The sequence below is a fragment of the Camelina sativa genome, chromosome 9, assembly GCF_000633955.1.
Source record: "Camelina sativa cultivar DH55 chromosome 9, Cs, whole genome shotgun sequence".
Taxonomy (NCBI): domain Eukaryota; kingdom Viridiplantae; phylum Streptophyta; class Magnoliopsida; order Brassicales; family Brassicaceae; genus Camelina; species Camelina sativa.
In genome coordinates, this window is record NC_025693.1 from 3,248,001 (window position 1) to 3,273,139 (window position 25,139).

The following is a 25,139-nucleotide window of genomic DNA, read 5'->3' on the forward strand; positions in this document are numbered from 1 at the left end:
TGCAAAGAGATTTGATTTAATAATTTTGTGAACAATCTAAACCTGATTTTATTGCTGATTTTTAACCTAGAATTTTACAAAGAGATTTGGATTTTCTGGTTTTAAATTTAGATATTATTTGCAGTGAGAACTGATTTAATTTACAAAAGTGTTTAGAGTTCTAGATCTGTTCTTAATTGTTTGAATCCTAATTTATTAATTTATTTAATATTTCATAATTTCCTGAGAAATTCCCTAGGCCTAGCTTTTTGATCTCCTGAATTTACAACAGTCTTTAATATTAATATTTTGCATTGCTTTTGTTTTAATTTAATTTAATCTGTTTAGCATAATTGAAAAACTCTATAATTTATTGTGTAGTCTTGAGTCTCTGTGGAATTCGACCCCTAAGTACTGCATTGACCTCTTAATTTGAGAGAGTAGCTCTAGGGTTTAATTTGAGCATATCAGTGTCCAAATATCTAGTCAGAAACTTAGAAGTAATATTTTATTGTGGGTCAAATATCTAGTTATAGAACTTATCAACTTAGACGTAATATTTATTGTGGACCATAATCTAGTTAGAATAACAAATTCAAAGCTTCACAAGCCACACGTTTTTCATTTCTCATTTTGTAGTTTAGGAACTGATCCACGCTATGAACCGGCCAAGAAGTGTACTCTTTAGACTGATCCACGCTAGGACCCAAAAACTTGGACCATGGAAAACTTCAGATAAACCACTTGCCGACCAATTAATTTAAAATAAACTTAAATTTGGTTCGTCAAAAAAAAAAAAAAAAACTTAAATTTGGGAATTTACGCACGTGTTAATTCATCATTCAATCCAATGTCTTATCGATAAATAAACAGACTTTTTTTTTTTTTTTTGACAACAATAAACAGACATTTAGTAGAATTAAAATCACTCATCTCATAAACCAAAGTCCAGTCTATTTCATAACAGCCTTCCAACAAAAAAAAAAAAACAAAGTGTTAAAACAGTCTTCTTAGTTCTCTTCTTGTGTACCCGACGAAACTGTTATGTCTCTCCAATCTATCTCTATGAAAACTCTCAACAATCTGTCATGCAATAACCAATCTCATCTAAGTTCTCTTCTTGGTTTCTCTAAATCCTTTCAGAATCTTGGAATCTCATTCAACGGTCTAAATTTCTCCTCTCGATCAAGTTTCACTCCCAAGAAGAACCTCACTCCTACCCGAGCTCTCTCCCAAGACTCTAGACCAAGTAAGTTGTCTAAACATGATCTCATCTCTCATTAATTACTAAAGTACCCAGTTCACATATTAACTTCTACTTTATAAATTCTCCTTGTGATAATTTCAGGTAAAGTTCAAGAACTTAACAAGATTCTTGTAACTGAATCACGAAGATGACGATGAACAAGAGAGAGAGAGTTTGAGCTAAAGAGAGAGAGTGAAAAATCTTCTTATTCTCATTAATTGTAAAATGTTGTACAAGTCACACTATATATACATATTGTACCTGTATTTATTTTAACTTAGTAAAAGTAATTCTAAGCTAAGTAAAGTAAAATATCCTTATACTTGTGATACGCCCCCGCAAACCTTTGAATCCGAAACAGAGGAAGGATTATAAAGGTTTGATAGTGACATTCGACCAAGTAGAGAATGAAAAGGCTGCGGATGTAGCGGTTTAGTCAAGATATCTGCCAATTGGTTCTCACTAGAAACATGAAACAGCTTGAGGTTGCCAAGCTTAAGCTGATCCCTCGTCACATGACAATCAATATCAATGTGCTTAGTACGCTCGTGAAACACTGGGTTTGTAGCAATATAGATGGCAGATTTGTTATCACAGAACAGTTTGGCGACTTAGGAAATTGGAGCATGAAAGTCCTTGAGGAGCTTCTGTATCCAGAGTATCTCACACGTAGCATCCGCTAAGCTCCTATATTCAACTTCAGTACTGCTTCTACTAGCCACCTTCTGCTTCTTAGATTTCCAGGAGATCAAAGAGCGACCAACATAGATGCAAATACCAGAAACAGAGCGACGTGAATCAAGACACTTTCCCCAGTCAGCATCAGCAAAGGCATTGATGCAAGTATCATTAACTGCCGAGTAGAATAAACCCTGTCCTGGACTACCTTTAAGATACTTGAGAATCCTCATAGCAGCCTGCATATGAACGTCCGTGGGAAACTGCAAGAACTGACTCAAGGTATGGACTGCCTAAGCGATGTTTGGTCTCGTAATAGTCAGGTATAAGAGACGACCAATCAGTTCTCGATATGGTTTTGCAGAAACCATAGGCGTACCAGTGTTATTAGTGAGCGTAACATAAGGATCCATAGGCAGGTTGACAAGCTAAAAGTCCAGTATCTTCAAGGAGATCCAATGTATACTTGCGCTGACAAACCGAGATACCCTTAGATGTCCTAGCAATCTCCAAGCCAAGGAAAAATCTGAGGGGACCGAGATCTTTGATCTTGAAAGCAGTACGCAACACTTGCTTTAGATCATCAAGGTCTTTATCCGTATTACTAGCTATGGCTATGTCATCCACATAAACCAAAACAGCAATGAAGCTATTAGCAGTATATTTCACAAACAGAGTTGTGTCCGATGGAGATTGCAGAAAACCAGCACCAACTAGAACAGAAGTAAAAAGCTTGTTCCACTGCCTAGATGCTTGCTTTAATCCATAAATCGACTTATGCAATCGGCAAACCGGATTAGGAGGAAGAGATTCCATGTTACCTGGAGTATAACCCTGCGGAAGACTCATATAAATTTCTTCTTCAAGCTCACTGTGCAAGAAGGCATTAGAAACATCCATTTGTGTTAACTTCCATCCTCCTTTAGCTGCTAAATCTAACAACAGCTTAACACTCGTCAGTTTAGCTACAGGGGAGAAAGTTTCATCATAATCAACCCCCTCTTGTTGCGTGTAGCCTTTTGCAACGAGTCGAGCCTTATAACGCTCTACGGTTCCATCCGAATTGTATTTGATGGTAAACACCCACTTACAACCCACAACATTCTTTCCAGGTGGTAGAGAAACAACAGTCCATGTACCATTCAGCTCCATAGCAAACAGCTCCTCATTACAAGCTCCTGTCCACTTCTCAGAGGCCATGGCTTGCTTAAAAGTTTTTGGCTTAGTCTCAACCGAATAAGAAAAGATGTAGGAACAATAGTGTGGATTGAATCGATCATATGAAAGTACAGAAGATAATGGATATGGAGTAGTATGATTAGGTGGTAGAGGTGATGGTAAAGGGGAAGAAAGAGATGCTAATGCACAGTGGTAATCAGATAAGTAACTAGGTGCTTTAGTCTGACGCCTAGTTCTACCACTAGGTAAAGAGACACTAGCAGTTTCAGTTGTCACAAATTGATTCACCCTAGGTACTAATGCTGATGATGCGTTGGAACTAGTAGCAACAGAGGATGATGTAACAGGAACATTATCAGATGCAGTTGCAGGAACGGGAGATAATGCAGGCAATGGAAGAGCAATAGGTGATGCATCATCATGACAAGTAACAGAAACAGGTAGTGTAGGAAGAATCGTGTGTGAGAAAAAGTCAGGCTGAAATTGTTCTTGTTTCAAAAAGGGAAAAATATTTTCATGAAAAACGACATTCCGAGTTATTGAAATTTTATTTGTTGTTAAGTCTAACACCTTATAACCTTTGTACCCTAAAGGATAGCCTAAGAAAACACTAGATTGAGCCCTAGGTGTAAACTTAGTTCTATCAACAGGAATAGTGCTAGCATAACAGAGACAGCCAAAAGTTCTTAAAGCAGTATATTGAGGTTTCTTATGCGTTAATTTCTCATAAGGTGACATATTATCCAAAAGAGCAGAAGGGATTCGATTAATGATGAATGCAGCAGTCAAAACACAATCACTCCAATAGACTAATGGTACATGAGATTGAAAAAGTAGAGCCCTAGCTACATTCAATAGATGTTGATGTTTCCTTTCAACAACAGAATTTTGTTGAGGTGTATAAGGACATGAAAAGTAATGAATAAGACCATGTTCTTGTACTAAAGAGGTAAAGCCTAACTCAGGTGCATTATCAGTTCTAATGGCCTTAATTTTTGTTCGATATTGATTAGAAACTAAAGAAAGAAAAACAGGAAAAATTTTTGTAACATCATTTTTATTCCTTAACATGTAAATCCAAGTGACTCTAGTACAATCATCAACAATGGTAAGAAAGTACTTAAAACCATCTACAGACTCAACAGAGAAATGTCCCCATACATCCAAGTGAACTAGATCAAATGGTGATGGAGACATATTATTATTAAAAGGAAATGACAGACGCTTTTGCTTAGCTAATGGACAGATATGACAATGACTATGACTCTGAACAACAGACTTGGACAATGACAATGTATCAGAAAGACTCTGTAACTTGGCGACTGACGGATGGCCCAAGCGTTGATGCCATAGACTGTCATCAGTAGACAAGGATCCACAAAAGTGTAAACTAGCAGGAGACTCAGCAGGTGTAGATTGAGAGTGTGAATGATCATTGAGAATGTAAAGATTGCGGAAGAGTCTACCACTCCCAATCATCCATCCCTGAGAAAACTCCTGAAGGAAACATGCAGTAGGATAAAAGTGAGCAGAGCAGTTATTATCATGCAAGAGTGTACTTACACTAATCAGATTGAATCGAAATGTTGGAACATAAAGAACATTATAGAGAATTAACGAATCAGACAAATGAATTGTTCCTACATGAGTAATATCAAGTTTACTACCATTAGGCAAAGCTACCGTGATTCCTGAAACTAAAAATGTCTCCCTAAATTTTGATATATCAAAGCAGACATGACTTGTAGCACCACTATCAATTATCCAAGAACCACTGGGCAATGCATGTTGTAAAGAAGTAAGGCAATGATGTTGATAAGTGAGAATCTCATTTTCAAAACGAAGATTGGTGGATATAGAAAAAACTTTACCAGAAGATGATTGAACAGCCATGACACCCTGTTCAGAGACAGTAGCCTGAGAAGAAGTAGCTGGAAGCTCTGAGGTTGAACTTTGAACCTGAGAAAATGATCCTTGAGCGTGAGAAGTTAGCTGACCAATCAATGTCTGAGCCTGTTCTGGAGTCAACTTGCTGACATCGAGATTCACAGCATTAACAGCTGGAGAGGGATAATATGGCATAGTAGATTATTGTTGTTGATCAGCAGGTTGCTCAGTAAACACATTAGCAACAGTTCTTTGTTGCGACCCAAAGTTCATCTGCGACCCTGAATGAGGTTGTGGTGGCCTTGTGTTAGGTGCAACGGGACCTCGAGGAGGATAGAAACCCTTAGTACCTGCCGGTCCTGTATTCACTGAACTCGGAGGTTTATAGCCAGGAGGGTACCCATGCAACTTGAAACACGTTTGAACAGAATGGCCAAGCTTCCCACAATGCGTACATAAAGGTCTGTTACCTCTTGGGCGATATGTATTATAAGCAGCAGCAAACTCCATCTGATTCTGCATATACGACTGATTGTCTTCAAATGAGCTTGAAGCTTGAAACGCAACACTCTCAGTCTTGATAACCGGCTTCACAATACGTTGTCTCTCATCTTGTGCAACAATGTTGTAAGCTTCTTCGATATTAGGTATCGGTTTCAACATGAGAATGTGCCTTCGAGTCTGCTCATAACTATCATTAAGCCCCATTAGAAACTTAGTAACTCTACTGCGTTGTTGCAATTGTTCCCATAAAACCGCAGCATTGCACTCACAACGTCCACAAGTGCAAACAGGAAGTTCAATATAATTTGTATACTCTTCCCATAGAGTAACAAGTTCTGTATAATAGCCACTAACATCCATAGCACCTTGTTGAATACTTCCTAATCTTTGTTCTATCTCATACACACGCGAAGCATCATCTCGCTTATAACGTGAAATCAAATTTTTCCAAATCTTTTCAGCAGTAGACATATACAAGAGACTCGCGCCTATCTTCTTCGAAACAGAACCAATCAACCAGGTGATTACGATATCATTAACTCTAGACCAAGCATCTGAATCTGGATGATCTAAAGGAGGTTTAGGAATCGTACCATCAATAAATCCCAATTTGTTTCTGACGTTCAAGGCCATCCGTACAGATCGTTTCCAGGAGTGAAACTCAGCTCCCGCATCAAGGCGATCCGTGACTATCTATAACCCAGCATGATCTGTACTCAGGAGAGAGTAAGGACTCGCATAAAGATCCGTACGATTCTGTGTAACCGAAGACGTGGATTGATTACGATTAGGAGAATTCGCCGTTCGCGAATGATTCATCGCCATTGCAATTGAAAGAACCCAGAGATTGAAACAAAGATTGAATCGAGAGATAGAAGAAAACGAAGATCAAAACTCGCTTACGAACACGAATTGAAGAATCGCAAAGACGAGGAACGAAAGAGAATTTTGAAATATCCAAAAGGAATGTGAAGAGATGAATGAGAATAAGCTCAAACGAAGAAGCGCTCATGGTCAATCGAATCGTGTTAGCTCTGATACCATAACAAGATTCTTGTAACTGAATCACGAAGATGACGATGAACAAGAGAGAGAGAGTTTGAGCTAAAGAGAGAGAGTGAAAAATCTTCTTATTCTCATTAATTGTAAAATGTTGTACAAGTCACACTATATATACATATTGTACCTGTATTTATTTTAACTTAGTAAAAGTAATTCTAAGCTAAGTAAAGTAAAATATCCTTATACTTGTGATACGCCCCCGCAAACCTTTGAATCCGAAACAGAGGAAGGATTATAAAGGTTTGATAGTGACATTCGACCAAGTAGAGAATGAAAAGGCTGCGGATGTAGCGGTTTAGTCAAGATATCTGCCAATTGGTTCTCACTAGAAACATGAAACAGCTTGAGGTTGCCAAGCTTAAGCTGATCCCTCGTCACATGACAATCAATATCAATGTGCTTAGTACGCTCGTGAAACACTGGGTTTGTAGCAATATAGATGGCAGATTTGTTATCACAGAACAGTTTGGCGACTTAGNTAACAAGATTCTTGTAACTGAATCACGAAGATGACGATGAACAAGAGAGAGAGAGTTTGAGCTAAAGAGAGAGAGTGAAAAATCTTCTTATTCTCATTAATTGTAAAATGTTGTACAAGTCACACTATATATACATATTTTACCTGTATTTATTTTAACTTAGTAAAAGTAATTCTAAGCTAAGTAAAGTAAAATATCCTTATACTTGTGATAGAACTAAGCGTGTACGAGCTCAACGAATTAGATAGACACCGCCCCAAAATTCTCAAAAACGCCTTCAGCTTAATGTTCGGTCTCGGCGATCTTGTCCCATTCACAAACAAACTTTACACCGGCGACCTTAAGAAGCGTGTGGGAATCACCGCCGGTCTCTGCGTCGTGATAGAACACGTTCCCGAGAAGAACGGTGACAGATTCGAAGCTACGTACAGCTTCTACTTCGGAGACTATGGCCACTTAGCCGTACAAGGACCGTACTTGACTTACGAAGACTCGTTCTTGGCCATCACTGGTGGCTCTGGAATTTTTGAAGGTGCGTACGGACAAGTTAAACTTCAACAACTTGTGTACCCGACGAAACTGTTCTACACTTTTTACCTTAAAGGGCTGGCTAATGATTTGCCTGAGGAGCTTACCGGAACGCCAGTTACGCCGTCTAAGGATGTAAAGCCTGCGTCGGAAGCTAAGGCGTTGGAGCCCAGTGGAGTTATAAGCAATTATACTAATTAGTGAAAATAATTAATATAGACTTTTGTTTACGCATCATGTCTATGTATAATGATATCTCTATTCTTTATAAAAAAAATATATTCTTATTCTTGAATAGTCAATTTTATCTTTTTTTTTTGGTCAAAAACATTATTTTGATTATTAATTGAAAAGACGCAGAAGCGAAGTCGGAGATCTTTGATGATGAGATTCAGGGAATAACATATATAATTTTGGGCGCTTAATAAGTTTTGCATGTAACAATCCGTAGTATACTTAAACCATACTAGATTTGGACCCGCACATACGTGCGGGGTTGATTTTAAAAACTAAATTTACTAACACATTTATAATTTATTACGTACATGCGGATTATGTTTGTAAACATATTTTTAATAAATGTTATTAACATTCATAATCCAAACTTTTTTTGTATCAGTTTAGTATTTGATTTATTTTTAATTCGGTTTAGACAAAAAAATGATCAAATTTGTTTTTGTTATCAGTAAAAACAATTATATTAAAAAATAGTAACAGAAAGATGGTATGTCTAATTTAGGACATAAAATCCATCATGTCCTGTATATGTCTCATAACTATGGTTGATTTTTTTTTTATCTATTATAGAACATAGTTTAATGTTTTTTCTTTTTCTTTTGAATATTTTTTTGACATTTTTGTGTTAGATAAATTGAAAAATATGTTACATAATATATTGGAAGCATTAATTTATTTTAATTCTAACATGATCCTGGATTTTGATTTTTGAAAATTTTTAATCTCATCTTATTCCTCCTTCCATCCCGTTTCCGTCCCATTATTCTTTTCTCATTTCCTCAAAATCATGTTCCTACATATTTAGCACACAAACACGTAATAGTTTGATTCAAAACAAAATAAAGTATTTGATGAAGAAAAATAATTTCTTTGAAACATTCAGTTAATAGAATCACACATACATGCCGTGTCAGTTAACATTCTTTTATCTCTTGTTTTGTACATGCTTATGCTAGATAAGCTGAAGAAAAAAAAAACATATTTAAAATACTGTTGTTTTACTTTAGTTGTAACATGTTTTCGGATCCGCACATTTATGCATTGATAAAATGATAAGTTATAAGTAGTTTCAAACGTATGTATATCTTAATTCAGTATCCAAGATTTAAACATACTGTATATATGTAATACATATGTTTGAAATCATAATATAAAATCATAAATATTGTTTACAGATATCTCACAATATATAACCAAATTATATTTTTATACATATATACAATTTTGTATTTAATTGCTCGATTTTAATAGATACCGATTTAAATTATTTCTATAAACATTTAGATGATTTTGTATATTAGGTAACATCATAATTTCTTGTTTCCGGATATATCTCAAAATATAAAATCAAATTAAATAAGTTTACATATATACAATTTCGAAATTAATTGCCCAAATTAAACATATACATAAATATCAAAATTATTGTTTACTTAAATTGTTTATGCAAAATTACTTACCTTTTTTGAATTTTATTGCAGATGCTTGTTTCGATTCTGTTTGGATACGGGAGTATGAAAAACAGCTCTGAACAGTTAATACATGATCCGAACAGAATTAATCCAGGGCATATAGGATCCGTGCATTTTTATTATCAAATTTACTTTAATGTCCCTTTTGTATTGTATGCTTTTTAATTTATTCAAGGTCATTTTATGTCATATATTTCAGGATTCATTTTGCCTTGTAAATAATGATTCCCTTTTAATAGTATAGATTGGTTTAGTGAATTAACTTAATAGTTGCACCTCCTAGTTTCTTTTTACTTCATACTCAAGATGCCACTGGGTTAATCTCTGAGAACAAAAATCCGAAACAAATCAATAAGTTGAGGCATGCAAAAGAAATGGAACCAAAGAAACACCAAAATAAAACTACCAAACAATAAAAAACACCAAAATAAATATTTAAATACAACTACATCGATGAATCCGAGTGATCGGCTTGTCAATAGAAGCAGTATTTATACAAAAACAAATAAGTTGTCATTTAGGTTATAGGAAAATCTTATCATTAAAAATATATTTTTTAATAGCTATAATTCCTAAAATTACTCTGAATGGTTAGTAGTTTAGGAAAATAATAATTCGTAATTTTAAAAAATAAGTTTACAAATCTGATCAATGCAATTTGATATAGGAAAATATTTGTTATATTGGTTGATATTTTAAGAAAAATCCATTAGTTGTTATATTAGTGACTGTTTTGATTTTGTACTAACGTAGTTGCTTATTATTTAATTGTCAATTAGTTATGGCAAGTACAAATTATTAAAGATTTATTTGATTCTGATTTCCTTATTATTTATATTTAATTGATATTTTCCGAGATTTTGGTGTTAGTTTCCTTATTAAATTAAATGCTAATTATTTGACTAATTTCGTGGATTGATTTATTTAGATTTTATGGTAGGTTTTTATTGTTTCCGATTTTTATGTATTACTATCATTTAATATTTTTTCGGCTAGTATAAATACTATCAATCTGTTTGGCTCTAATTTAATTTCATTTCCAATCTGTTTGGCTCCTTATTTATACTTATCCCTATTCAGTTTTCAATGGTATTTCATTGTAATAATTTCTTAATCTATGTCTACTTATTAAAAATGCTTCCCTTTTAATAGTATAGATATAGGCAGACTCATTTACTCTAGTTTTATGTGATTCATTTTTAACGACTTATTTGAATATGTCATTATGCATGCAAGGTTTTTGCATTCTAGCATGGTTTTCAGTTTTCACTCTAGCTTATTGTGCTATCTAGTGATTTCCACGTGTTAGATAAGTCTTTTAGATGATTATGAACTTGAATAGATGATTGAAGGTTAAACTTTTACAGTCGGTGAGTATTCTCTATATAGAATTTGATGAATGCATTTATAAATCCTTCACAAATTGATTGTTTCCTTTGTTAATAGAACCAATTCTTACCATTGGAAAGACCGAGTTTGTAAAATGGCCGGACAAATGGACAATTGTGACAGCAGATGATGGTCCGGCCGTACAGTTTGAACATACGATTCTTATTACGACAACTGGTGCATATATTCTAATTATAGCATCATGAACTATACCATAATGTTCTAGAATCATTAACCATTTAGAAAGTGTCAAACAAAGTGCTTTTTCACCTTCCCACCAAACCCTAGACCTTTTGAAGGTTGGGGTTTCAGAGATTCACTAATCTTACAAGTTTCATATATTCGATGAATTAAAGTACGACAAGATATGTTATAACTCGAAGTATGACAAGATTGAAGATACCATCAGATATATTTTTTAGAGTTGCTCTCCTAGACAATATGTTTTTTGCAGTCAACCAAGATTATAAAATTTGGTGCTGTAAGACTAGGGAAGGAAGTAGAAGTTGGACAAAAATTAAAAAAAAACCAAGTCGAAGATTTCTCGGACATTATACTTTAGAGGGGACATATCTAGTCCGTGGACTTAAAAGGAGCAATTTGGTGGTTTAGTTTATCACACAAAGCTTAGCATTGGTCAACATTCACCTTCAACTCCGATGGACTACTCTAACTATGATAGTTGCAAAGACAAAAGGCTCGTGGAATATTGTGGAGATTTGTGCATTATTCATAAACTTACCGTAACTAATAAAAATTATAACAAGAAAACCGTCGATTTATAAGTTTAGAAGATGGACGAGGATTTGGTAAAATGGGTTGAGGTTAGTTCCTTGCGAGACAACACACTCATTGTGGCTTGGGACGGTTGTTTTACGGTCGTAGCCTGCGACTATTATGGAAGTTTGAAGAATTCTATTTACTTCCCTTATCTTGATACAGTGAACGGCGAATTGTTAAACTGTTCAAGCTTGATGATGATATAGTTTCATCGAGATGACTGATACTTCTTCTTCTCAAAGTTGTTTTGACATGTTCTCTCCTCCCTTCCTCTGAAAATATTAAATATCTTTAATTTGTATCTTGTTTAATATTTGCATATAATAAACACTAACTGTGTCCAAATATCTAGTTAGAACTTAGAAGTAATATTTTATTGTGGGACATATATCTAGTTATAGAACTTAGACGTAATATTTATTATGGACCATAAATCTAGTTAGAATAACGAATTCAAAGCTTCACAACTCATAAGCCACACGTTTTTTATTTCTCATTTTGTAGTTTAGGAACCGGCCAAGAAGTGTACTCTTTAGACTGACCCACGCTAGGATCCAAAAACTTGGACCATGGAAAACTTCAGATAAACCACTTGCCGACCAGTTAAACTTAAAATAAGCTTAAATTTGGTAATTTACGCACGTGCTATTTCAGCATTCACTCCAATGTCTTATCTATAAATAAACAGACATTTAGTAGAATTAAAATCACTCATCTCATAAACCAAAGTCCAGTCTATTTCATAACAGCCTTCCAAAAAAAAAAAAACAAAGTGTAAAAACAGTCTTCTTAGATCAATGGCTTCCTCTGTTATGTCTCTCCAATCTATCTCTATGACAACTCTCAACAATCTGTCATGCAATAACCAATCTCATCTAAGTTCTCTTCTTGGTTTCTCTAAATCCTTTCAGAATCTTGGAATCTCATCCAACGGTCTAAATTTCTCCTCTCGATCATCAAGTTTCACTTCCAAGAAGAACCTCACTCCTACTCGAGCTCTCTCCCAAGACTCTAGACCAAGTAAGTTGTCTAAACATGATATTGATCCCATCTCTCATTAATTACTAAAGTACCCAGTTCACATATTAACTTCTTCTTTATGTATTCTCCTTGTGATAATTTCAGGTAAAGTTCAAGAACTAAGCGTGTACGAGCTCAACGAACTAGATAGACACAGCCCTAAAATTCTCAAAAACGCCTTCAGCTTAATGTTCGGTCTCGGCGATCTTGTCCCATTCACAAACAAACTCTACACCGGCGATCTTAAGAAGCGTGTGGGAATCACCGCTGGTCTCTGCGTCGTGATTGAACACGTTCCCGAGAGGAACGGTGACAGATTCGAAGCTACGTACAGCTTCTACTTCGGAGACTATGGCCACTTAGCCGTACAAGGACCGTACTTGACTTACGAGGACTCGTTCTTGGCCATCACTGGTGGCTCTGGAATCTTTGAAGGTGCGTACGGACAAGTTAAGCTTCAGCAGCTTGTGTACCCGACGAAACTGTTCTATACTTTTTACCTTAAAGGGTTGGCTAATGATTTGCCTGAGGAGCTTACCGGAACGCCAGTTCCTCCGTCTAAGGATGTGAAGCCGGCGGCGGAAGCTAAGGCGTTGGAGCCCAGCGGAGTTATAAGCAATTATACTTATTAGTGAAAATAATTAATATAAACTTTTGTTTACTCATCATGTCTATGTATAATGATATATTCTTTATAAAAATAAAATAATTATTATTCTTGAATAGTCAATTTTATCTTTTTTTTTTGGGGTCAAGAACATTGTGTTGATTATTAATTGAAAAGATTATTCAGAAGCGAAATCGGAGATCTTTGATGATGAGATTCAGGGAATAACAATTTATCTGGGTGGCTTGGGTCCGGAGAAAATATCTCTCATCGACTTGTTTCTTGGCTTTGAATGAAAACTCCACTTCAATATCTTGGATGTTCAGGAAGCTTTTAAAGTTGAGACACAAGGCTATAAATTTTCTTAGAATAAAGCTAGGTACAGGGGAGGACACATTCTTCTAGTGGGATCCTTGGACTCCATTCGGTTCGCTAATCCATTTCCTGGGAGAAGATGCTCCACGTTGACTTGGAATTCCACTATCTGCGCTGGTATCAGACTATAAAGACGGGGGAATCTAGAACCTCCATCCAGTGAGATCAGATTCTTATCGTGAAGTTCTTAGCTTCATCACCACCCTACCCTATTCTAATGTTAGTGATTCACCCACATGTATCATCAATGATAAGGTTCATAAGTTCTATCACTCTAAGAAAATGTGAAATTCTCTCTGTCTCCCAAAACCGCAGGTTCTTTGGTTTTCACTTTTGTGGCATAAAGCTGCGGTCCCTAAGCACTCGTTGGCAGCTTGGCTTTTCATTCGCAACCGCAACCCAACTATGGACCGTACGATTAGGTGGGGTTTTGATGTGGAACTGACTTGCCTTCTGTGTGGGTTGGCAAACGAATCCAGGGATCACTTGTTCTTCGAATGTGTTTACTCCTCATCTATTTGGTCTGAAATGGTAAGAAAAATGGAGCTTTCCCCTCCTCCTCTGGAATGGGACCGAATTATCCAGTGGCTTACTTCCGCCAGCTCTTCTTCCATCATCTCCCTTGCTCTACTACAAGCGTGGCAAGCCTGTATCTACGAGATTTGGAATGAACGGAATCGCCGTTTTCATGAAGGTATTACCCTCCAGTCCAGCATTATTGTTTGGAAAATTTGCTTGGTCGTCAAGAACAAGTCTATAGCCTTCCGAAATTTGTCAACAAAGCAAGGAGAAGCTCTAGAGGTCTTTTGGTCTGCACGCTGAGTGCCTTTCTTCCTTCTTGAATGCCTGCTGTGGGCTCTCTGTGTTTGTTTCTCTTCTCTTTCTCTTTCTCTTCCGTTCTTCTGGTTTAGTGAGACTATTCTCACTCTTTCTCTCTATATTCTCTTCGTTACTGCTGGTTCCATCGGTTCTTGTTTGATTCTTTGTATAATTTAACTCTACTTTTATTTATAAGAAGACCCTTTAACAAAAAAATAAGATTCAGCGAATAACAAATATAATTTTGGGCGCTTAATAAGTTGCATGTAACAATCCGTAGTATACTTAAACCATATAGGCAGACTCATTTACTCTAGTTTTATGTGATTCATTTTTAACGACTTATTTGAATATGTCATTATACATGCAAGGTTTTTGCATTCTAGCATGGTTTTCAGTTTTCAATCTAGCGCATTGTGCAATCTAGTGATTTCCACGTGTTGTGTTAGATAAGTCTTTTTGGTTATGAGCAAAACCAAGTTCCATGAACATTCAAACTAATCCTCTAGAATGTTAATTTATATTGACAATTTTATCATCTAGAATTTACTTCAAATAGTTTGATGTCCATTATTGTAGTTCCCATTATTTGATTTCCATAATGTGGAGCCAATTTCTTTTGTTTTCTTTTCACGGGGACAATAAATTCTAATCTTGATGCCGGTGTGGAGCATCTTCCATATCTGTGGTGAAAATGACAACTACTCCACTACTACGTCAGTTTGCTATATACTGCCAATATCCGTTTGAATCAATGGCAAAGATGTTGTTGCGGAAAACCATTCGAGGCTCGTTGCTAGTACCCATCAACAGTTTGTTTTTTTTTTTTTACGATCAAACAATCCATCAATAACTTTAGACTAAGATTTTCATCCAAAGTAGTTAAGAACTCAGAATTAACTTATATCACGATTGATTAATTTTGAAAAAAAGTAAAATAACATATTTAATTATCCATTAAAGCATAGTGCACAAATTACTTCATCACTCATTAGTTATACTAGGATAGTATCCGCGCTACGCCGCAAGATTGTTTTTATTATTATTATTGTTAGATAATTTTCTATGAGTTTATAATTAAAAAATCATTATTAATATAGTTTTTGACAATGTTCATCAGTAATATTTTTGGTTTGAGGTTTTTGTTATTATGTGTTGCTAGTTTTATTATTGTAATGAAAATGTAGATTAAAATCATTTTTTTGTATCCTACTATATTAATTGGGATATGAAACTAACCTTAAATGTGTAAAAAATTACATTACTTGCCATTAGAAAAACTTAATTAATTAAATAAATTTTATTAATTATTAATAAGCAAAAAAAATTGTTGAGAGATCAAATTAAATTAAATCTACAAAGTAAATAAAATCTATTTGAATCTAAACTAATTCGTACTTGGAAAGAAAAATTATTAAAAATTTAACAGTTAAGATTTAAAAATCTAATCGAATAAAATCTACAACTATAAATTTATCAACATTTTCTACTAGTACAGATTAAAATTTTTATCAAAAGTTTAATCGAATAAAATCTATATCACTTCCGTTTAATAGCTTAATTTTAAAAATTAATAAATAACATAATAACAAAACAAATTATTACAAATTTTCATCAAAAAAAAATTCAACCCGTGATTTTCTGTGGGTTAATACCTAGTTAGGATGTATTGAAAGACCATTATTATTGTTAGTTGTTTTGTTTTATTTAATCAATTTTGGCGTTTGATATTTAATGTTTTTATCAACACCGTGGAGATTTTTAAGTATTTTTTGTTTAAAAAATTGTTAGGAAAACATAACACAGAACACAAACACCACAGACACCTTGTTCACCAAAAATAAGATAAAAAAAAAGAAATTAAACAAGTCGAAAATCAAAATCGATTCATCTTAGGGTTTTAGAAGGAAACACGAAACGATACCTCTGACATCTCTCTCTTTCTCTCTCTCTCTCTCTCTCTCTAGCTCTCTCTCGCTCGTCGCCATTATAATCGAACCCTCTTTCTCTGTCTGTCTGTCTCGCTCTTTCTGGTTGGAGGAGGATGATCCTAATACTTTACAGCATGAGTGATTGAGGGAGACTCAGCCTGACCTTGCTGCATCAATGGCTGCAAGCAAGTCTTTATATTTAGCCCCTGTCGCTTCCTTTATTACTTTGTTGTCCTTCAAGATCTTAAAGGTCGGAACCACTCTAATTCCTAGCTCCTTTGCCAATGGCTGCAAAAAGCACAACTTTATGAGAGAAGTATTCAACATTTCAGACTCCCAATACTCAATGTGCGAGTACCAAAGACACATGTATTCTCAATGTAGACCATCATAATTCAGAAAGAAAAGATATCATGCATAGACCCGGTAGAACTTCCAGCTAACAATATCATCTATAATATCAATGGATTATATAATGACATAGATATGTAAAGTAAGAGCTAAAAACAACGGCATTTGGACCTCTCACAGACGAAACATAAGTTCATCCGACAAAAGATTAGCATCCTAATTCACTTGGAAGTTATACACATTAAATATATAAGATATCATTTCTAAAGACCAGTAATCCCACCAAATGATAGCTGAAAAGAGTGCAGTAGAATGAAACATATTGTGCCAAGTCTCCTATCCTGCCTAGCATTGACAAGAATTGGACCAAGGTTGGCTAAATACAGTCAGAATACATCACAATAAACTTCAAGCACAAAAGCTGAAAAGAAAAGACTAATATTAGTTTGTTGACAATACCCTTTCACGTTCTTGAGGACTCGATCCTTATCTGAAAGAGCTCCTCTTTTAGCTGACCATGGGACTTCCACTTTCACCAGCACAGGGGCAAGACCAGACTGTTTAACAAGATCATCATCATGTTAGCAAGAAGAGGAAATTAGTAAAAACAGCATGCCAACAACAAGTAACAAGTGACATGGAAAAACTTAGGTTCACGAGAGTCGTCTCTTAACCATTCTTGTGGAACCTGCGGACGACTATGCCAGTCACGGGTATCAGGATGGGAATATCAATTCTGAGGCTGGTTTGTTGGCTGGTAAGACCAAAAACAAGAATGTGGTTTAGAAAAAACAAGATAAGATTCGTCTGAAAAAAACACAAAACAGAGAAAGATCACACAAACACTCACTTTACTCTCGGCTGCACGATTCCCCCAACTCTGATCTTCGCCAAAAATCTCAACTGCGATTTCCTTACAGCCTCTCAGGATATCATCAGAGACTTGGACTGACTGCTATTGAGAAAAACTTAACGATGAGTGATTTGTTTCACAAGCAATAGAAAACATAGCCAAGTTCAACATAAGAAATAGAGTTAAAATTCAATACCTGTTTGACCTAAAGCAACTGGTCTCGGCTAAACTGCACACGTTCACCAGAATTTTCTCTCTACCAAAAACAAAACAAAAAATTTCAATTTACACAACATAAAGTATCAATCTTTGTCCCACATTAAAATTTCAACAAGCATAAGAAAAAAAACCCAAAAAAGAGCCAATCATAAGAAAGATCTATGTTTGTGTGTTCTGCAAATATGAGTTTATGAAGTTTCAGTATAAATCCACAAACTATATAACAGAGTCTATAGCGAGATCCGTAACTGCATAGAAGTCAAAACCCGCTATAATCACGGAAACAAATCAAACCCTATAATTATACAGCTTGCTCAAACTCAAATTCGCGGAAGAAAACAAACCCATGAAATCAAAATTGAAGAGAAAAAAGAGAAAAAAGAACAGAGGATTATGATTTGGTGAATAAGCTGAAATCACGCCGAAGAAGAAGATTGATCACGGCGGAAGCATTCAAGATTGGTATCACGGCGAAGAAAAAAAAAATAAATCTAGCAATTGATTAAATGCAGTGTGTGCAAAGTGTTTTCCATTTGCTTTGTCCAGCTAAGAAAGAGAAAAGCTGACATATATTAATTGTTATAATTTGATAGGTTGTTGATTTTTTGCTGAAATATCAACACCTGCTTCAATACAGAAGCTGATGTGTCAAGTAAGGAAAGAACACATTGTATTTTTATTGTATTGATAATTGTTGAGGTGGATTTGAATTCATACATCGTTATATTTTTGATGTATTAATTTTTGTTTTCGAATTAATGTGAATGGCTGAAGTAAATGTTTATGAGCTCTATAACTTTTTCACTAACATAATTAGTACTTAATTCATTTTTTATGAAAACAAATATTTTAGATATTATTGGTTGTATATGTCCCACGTTTTTCATTCTTTTAGTCTGCGGCCGGCCAAAAGTATTCAACTTAATTCCAAGACCCAAAGCTAAGACGACGTTCCGACCATGGAATTCAAATCCAAATCCACTCATCGCATCTTTTGGAAATTTAGGCACGTGCTATATTTCATCATATCATCAATCAATTATCATCCCAATGTATTATCTATAATTCTATAAATATGTACATATAAAGAGACATTCCATGCAACTCAACTCATTCATCTCACCAATCAAGTCAAAGTTTCTTCGTTGAGTCTTTTTCTTTTCTATTCTTATCAATGGCTTCATCTGCCGTGTCTCTCCAATCTGTGTCTATGGCAATGACAAATCTTAACAATCACTCCTATTTTCATCGAAGCTCTCTTCTTGGTTTCTCTAAATCCTTTCAGAATCTTGGTATCTTATCTAACGGTCCAGATTTCTCCTCACGATCAAGTTTCACTCTCAAGAAGAACCTCACTCCTTGTCGAGCTCTCTCCCAAAACGGGAATATAGAAAACTCCAGACCAAGTAAGTTAATTGAACCCCTTTTTTTTTTGCCATAATTAAATGGTTTTCAAAATATTATGTTTTAGCTAAAAACCAAAATTATCCAATTTAATACTTTGCAAACTTGATCACGTAAGCACATGATGACACCATACCTCAAAATCAAGTATCTAGTTCTAAACATGAGTTTTTTTTTTCAGGTAAAGTTCAAGAACTAAGCGTGTACGAACTCAACGAATTAGATAGACACAGCCCAAAAATTCTTAAAAACGCCATGAGCCTAATGTTCGGTCTCGGAGACCTCGTCCCATTCACAAACAAACTATACACCGGCGACCTCAAGAAGCGCGTTGGCATCACGGCCGGTCTCTGCGTGGTGATCGAACACGTTCCCGAAAAGAAGGGTGAGAGATTCGAAGCCACGTACAGCTTTTACTTCGGAGACTACGGCCACTTGTCAGTACAAGGACAGTACTTGACTTACGAGGACTCGTTCTTGGCCATCACTGGTGGAACAGGAGTCTTCGAAGGTGCGTACGGACAGGTTAAGCTTCAACAGCTTGTGTACCCGACAAAACTGTTCTACACTTTTTACCTTAAAGGGTTGGCTAATGATTTGCCGGAGGAGCTCACCGGAACGCCGGTTCCGCCGTCTAAAGACGTGAAACCGGCGGCGGAAGCCAATTCGCTCGAGCTTAGCGGATTATAAGTAACTATACTAATTAATTCATGATATTATTCCTATGTTTTCTCTTGTATTAGTCGATTCATTGGGGGATTAAAATATCTACTTGTTATTAAAATACCGTAAAATGATGTCTGGCAAACTTAGCGGTTTACATTGATAGATAAAGATGGGATGGTCAAATGGTTGATTACGAGTTCTCCATCCACTAATTTAAAGGAGTTGTTGATAAAAAAAATAATAAAAAAAGGTGGAAGAGAACCATTATGGTAAAGTTCACATCCATAATATATCTCATCTACTTAATCTGGGAAATAACATGTGATAACTAAGAAGAGGAGATTGGCGTAAAAAGGGATGAAGGGAAAGAGGTCAGAGAATGAAGAATAAAAGGACAAAACCACTTTCTAGTGTTTTCAATTGACAACAACAGTTTTGAAGCATTTGTTAATCTTATGGTTAGTAGATGAAATAAGAAGCAAATAAACTAGGATAAAATTTGGGGTTTGAAATAAATAAATAAAAAACCAGGCCAAGCAAATGAGAATTCTCTAAATAATTCTCACAACAATCGAATGATAAGACAGAACCAATGTTCCGTGTCGAAGATGTATTGGTATATCTGAAGTAGTGTCTGTGTAATACAAGAAGTGATACAACATTGCTGTTGGTTTTTGTGCATGTGAAGTTTCTAGAAGACTTGAGAAAATAATGTTGAAAGACGGTTTGAAAATGAATTAAAGAAGAACACTACTATTTCATTGGTTGATTGAATTAGAGTTTTACAAGAAAAAAGAAAGAAAAAAGAAAATTATTTTTCCTTACGAAATAAAGAAATCTTCTCCTATGGTGATTAGAGAATTTTGTTGGCTATATAAGGAGTAGTTGGGCACGTCCTTGAGAGGCAAGAGAGCTGAGGCATAAAGGATAAAAACCCTAGAAAGCTTTCTGTTTGTTTGCGGCTTAGTTTCATGGTTTGGTGCTTGTATGTTCAAGCTTCTTTGTTTGTCGGTGTGACGTGTGTGTGAAGGTAGTTCCAGAGACTTGGAGAACTGAAGTCTAGGCTCATGGGGAGTTTAGCCCAAGGATAGGTTATATTGGTTTAAATCTAGGCTCGATGTAAGTTTAGTTAAGGGTAGAGATTTATCCTTAAGATTTCATGTTATAGAGCGGAGCGGTGAATTAAGAGACTTGTGCTTGATTTATGTGTTTGTGAATAAGTTATATTTGATTTCTTGTTCTAGTAGAATCGAAATCTGGACGTGGTCTCGAGGAGTAGGAAAAACCAAACCTCGTTAACAAACTTCTTGTGTCGTTTATTTTATGCACTTTGTTATTGTCTCATCCACATTAACAAGTGGTATCAGAGCGGATTCTCGATAGAGATTCAGTCTAGTTTCGGGTAGATCAAAGGTGAGGATAGTTCAGGAAGTAAGGCAGAGCTTTGAGTCAGTTGTGATGAATTCATATAGAGAAGGCACGTCTATGACAATACCATCGTTGCTTTATTCATCGAATTACAGATATTGCAAGGTTCATATACAAGTGTTTATTAGTAATATTGATGAAGATTGTTGGAATTCGATTGAGCTTGGTTGGAAGCCTCCTAAAGTTGTGGATGATAAAGGAGTTGAGAGTTTTAAGCCAAGAGATAAGTGGACTGTTGTAGAGAAAAAACTATCAAGTTTCAATTCTACAGCCAAGACTACAATTTACAATGCTATTGATTCAAGCCACTTCAAGTTAATTTCTCAATTTGTATCAGCTCAGAAAGTGTGAAAGTCACTGGAGAATATGTTTGAGGGGACTTCAAGTGCTAAGAGAACCAAACTGGATATGTTGACATCACAATTTGAGAATAAGGATGGAAGAAAAAGAAACTGTAGCTGAGTTAAGTGAAAACTTATGCGATATATCTCCTGTTTTAAAAATCGCTAGACGTTAGTTAGCCGGTGAAGAAGGGCCTAGCGATTAATCGAAAAAATTGGATTTAAATTAGAGATTAATCGGGGACTAGTTTACAAGTTTTTATTATTATATATAATAAATAATAAAATATTAGATATTTATAGGTATATAGATGTGTTACCGTGATATTGTAAAAAGGTCTGATAGAGTTGGATTAAGGCGCCCTAAGAAGTGGTGTTGTTACAGGTTCGATCCCCAATTAGTGTGTTTCGTCCATTTTTGTTGTTTTTATTAACAAAGGGAAAAATAGTAATTTAACAGTCATCTTCTCCACACAACCCAAACACTGTACAACTCTAATCTCCGCCAATGTTTTTTAACTTAATTTCTACCAATTTCATCATATTTTTAACTGGAAATGACACAAGAATGCTTGGAGAAAGGTATATCCGTTTGTAAAGATGGAGCAAGGTTCAAACATATTGGGAAGATAATTAGGTAGTAATAGTAGTAACCTGACTCAGTCTAGCGTATAGGGAAGTTAATAGGATCAATTTTGATTATTTTCAGTTTCCAACAGTGAGCATGCTGCACAGTTTCATCGGTCATGGTGTGGGAACGGTATTACACTCGGAACCTCTTATATATCTTCATAGTAACTGTAAGTAACAAAAAAAGAGCTTTTCCACAACAACTCTTCATAATGGTAGGCCTGGGCATTCGGGTACCCGTTCGGGTTTAGTTTGGGTATTTCGGGTTTTCGGATTTTCGGGTTTAGAGATATAGGACCTGTTCGGGTATTTCTAGACTTTGGGTTCGGATCGGGTTCGGTTCGGATATTTCGGGTTCAGATTCGGATTACCCGAAGTTCACAAAACTCAAAATTTTAGTATCTAATTTAGTCTAAATTATTCAATAATATGCAATATATCTAAAATTTTAGAGTATTTTCTACCCAAATTTACTAATAAACTGTTTAAATACTTCAAATTGTCGAAAATATCTAAAAATCTGAATATTTTGAACACTTATATTATTAAAATTATAAATATTACTAATATATTACTACTATATATTAATATACCCATTCGGATTTCGGTTCGAACCGGGTTCGGATTCGGGTTTTTGGATTTCGAGATTTAGAACCTGTTCGGGTAATTTACAATTTCGGATACGGATTCGGATCGGGTTTTTTGGATCGGGTTCGGATCAGATATTTGGATCCGGGTATTTTGCCTAGGCCTACGTAATGGTGTGGAACTTCTATGAAAATCTCTCTGTTCTGTGCAAATGATTATGAACTTGAATATATGATTGAAAGTCAAACTTTTACGCTTGGTGAGCAGTCCCTATATAGAATTTGATGAATGCATTTACAATATTTTACAAATTGATTATTTCCTTTGTTAACAGAACCAATTCTCACCATTGGAAAGACCGAATTTGTAACATGGTCAGACAAATGGACAATTGTGACAACAGATGGTGGTCCGGCCGCTCAGTTTGAGCATACTATTCTTATTACCACAACTGGTGCAGATATTCTAACTATATCATGATGAACTACATCACAATGTTCTAGAATTTTACATCATTAACCATTTAGAAAGTGTAAAACAAAGTAATATTTGACCTTCCCACCAAACCCTAGACCTTTTGAAGGTTGGGGTTTCAGAGATTCGTCAATCTTACAAGATTCATGTATTCGATGAATTAAAAGTACAATAAGATATGTTATAACTCGAAGTATGACAATATAGCATCAGATATATTATTTAGAGTTGCTCTCCAAGACAACCAAAGACAAGAGAAGGAAGTAGAAGTTGGACAAAAATTAATAACCAAGTCGTATTTCTCGGACATTATACTTCACAAGGACATATTTATGCCATGTACATAAAAGGAGCAGTTTGGTGGATTAGTTTATCTCAGTTTAGCATTGTTCAACAGTCAACAGAAACCTTCAACTCCAATGGACTACTCTAAATATGATAGTTGCAAAGACAAAAGGCTCGTGGAATTAATATTGTGGAGATTTGTGCATTGTTCATAAACTTACCGTAACTGATGAAAATTATAACGAGAGGACCGTCGGTTTAAAAAGTTTATAAGATGGATGAGGATTTGGCAAAATGGGCTGAGGTTAGTTTCTTGGGAGACAACACACTCATTGTGGCACTTATTGCATTGAATAAAAACTAATTGTGGGCCAAATATATAACTTAGAAGTAATATTTAATTGTGGACCAAAAATCTAGTTAGAATAACGAATTTAAAGCTTCACAACTCACAAGCCACATGTTTTTCATTTCTCATTTTGTAGTTTAGGAACCGGCCAAGAAGTGTACTCCACTTAGAACCTTAAATAGTTTTTAAAAATATAAAAAGGAATTTTATTTCTTAAATTATATATATGAATAATTTTAGTTAGAGAAAAAATTATATTTGTATTAACCATCATACGCTTATTTATATTTATATATTTTTAATATATTATAACAATTATTATAATAATCTAAAGGTAAATTATATCCCAAAAACACTTTTGTCAAATATTTATCATTACAAATATTATTATTGTCAAATTTCAAAAACATTTCACAATTTATTCATAAAATATTTTACAGGCAAACAATTCATCAAAGAAACATCTCATTAGTAACCACGTACAATTTTACTCTATGTTTTACCATTAAAAATATGTCCTTACACCCAAAATTATTTTATTGTTAAAGTAAGTTCTTTATCACCGCTTACAAAATATCTTATGAACAAATTAAACATATTTTATGTTGCTTTACTTTTATTCTGACATAATTATAGTTCTTATAATTACTAAAATTATTTTGTGACATAATTTCTTTAACCATGAATTTGTTTTACTCCCAAGATATTTTGGATGAACAACTGGCGAAAATTATCTACTCGATTAAAATGATTTTATGACCAACCCAATAAAACTTGAGAAATTTAAAGAAACTTAATATAACATAATGAAAACAAAAATTTGAAAATTATAATCATGATGGTATATATAAGTTTTAGATAATTCAGATATACAAAATAGAATCTTTACAAAACTCAAACATGACATATGTCATAATCACGTTAAGCATCGACGACATATTTACTCCTCAGAAGTATCGCACTGTACCAAAACTACTTAAAACTATTACCTCATATATTCTCGAATCATAAATTCTCAACTTATTTCTACCTAGAACAAAAGTTCTCATATATTTCTCCATATATCTGGGTTTAAACGGTTTACGAACCAATTCCGATAGAAAACCACATAAATTTTGTTTAAAACCAATTTTTAATCGGTTTACCGTTCCAACTTCCCAAATTTGAAAATCGCTTCTCAATTACTCGATCAAGCAGTTCTGGTTTCAGTACGAGAATCATCAACATTATTCAGAAGAGAAAACTCTAGATTTTGACCAGCAACATCAACCACCGACTAATTTTCCAAACTAATAATGCTACTAACTGTAGAATCACTTTTGGAACCTCCATCAATGTCACCATCCTCAATTAAATTAGCGGACTTTATATACTTGTAT

The 25,139-nt window shown here is 34.8% G+C and overlaps 3 protein-coding genes, 1 long non-coding RNA gene and 2 pseudogenes across 7 annotated transcripts; 5 read left to right on the top strand and 1 right to left on the bottom strand.

Annotated features, from left to right (window-relative positions):
• Positions 1,024-7,743, top strand: LOC104710341 (allene oxide cyclase 2, chloroplastic-like). The gene is made up of 2 exons (XM_010426924.1): positions 1,024-1,243; positions 7,232-7,743. Exons 1-2 carry the CDS (start codon positions 1,024-1,026, stop codon positions 7,741-7,743), a joined length of 732 nt encoding a protein of 243 aa, XP_010425226.1.
• On the top strand, positions 10,594-11,696 carry LOC104714962 (annotated as a pseudogene).
• On the top strand, positions 12,137-13,170 carry LOC104710342 (allene oxide cyclase 2, chloroplastic-like). The gene is made up of 2 exons (XM_010426925.2): positions 12,137-12,440; positions 12,546-13,170. The coding sequence occupies exons 1-2, from the start codon at positions 12,218-12,220 to the stop codon at positions 13,070-13,072; spliced, it is 750 nt and encodes a 249-aa protein (XP_010425227.1). The 5' UTR covers positions 12,137-12,217; the 3' UTR covers positions 13,073-13,170.
• LOC104710344 lies at positions 16,000-18,171 on the bottom strand. 4 transcript variants are annotated; one of them, XR_754986.2, is made up of 6 exons: positions 17,573-18,171; positions 17,374-17,478; positions 17,198-17,277; positions 16,983-17,080; positions 16,807-16,868; positions 16,000-16,460 (listed from the first exon to the last, which is right to left on the bottom strand). It is a non-coding gene; the product is annotated as an uncharacterized LOC104710344 (long non-coding RNA). The 4 variants fall into 4 exon arrangements; XR_754985.2 differs by having other exon boundaries at positions 16,807-16,864; positions 17,374-17,475; positions 17,573-18,170; XR_754983.2 differs by having other exon boundaries at positions 17,374-17,475; positions 17,573-18,168.
• LOC104710345 (allene oxide cyclase 2, chloroplastic-like) lies at positions 18,704-19,861 on the top strand. Its single transcript, XM_010426926.1, has 2 exons — positions 18,704-19,001; positions 19,181-19,861. Exons 1-2 carry the CDS (start codon positions 18,770-18,772, stop codon positions 19,687-19,689), a joined length of 741 nt encoding a protein of 246 aa, XP_010425228.1. The 5' UTR covers positions 18,704-18,769; the 3' UTR covers positions 19,690-19,861.
• On the top strand, positions 23,215-23,775 carry LOC109126344 (annotated as a pseudogene).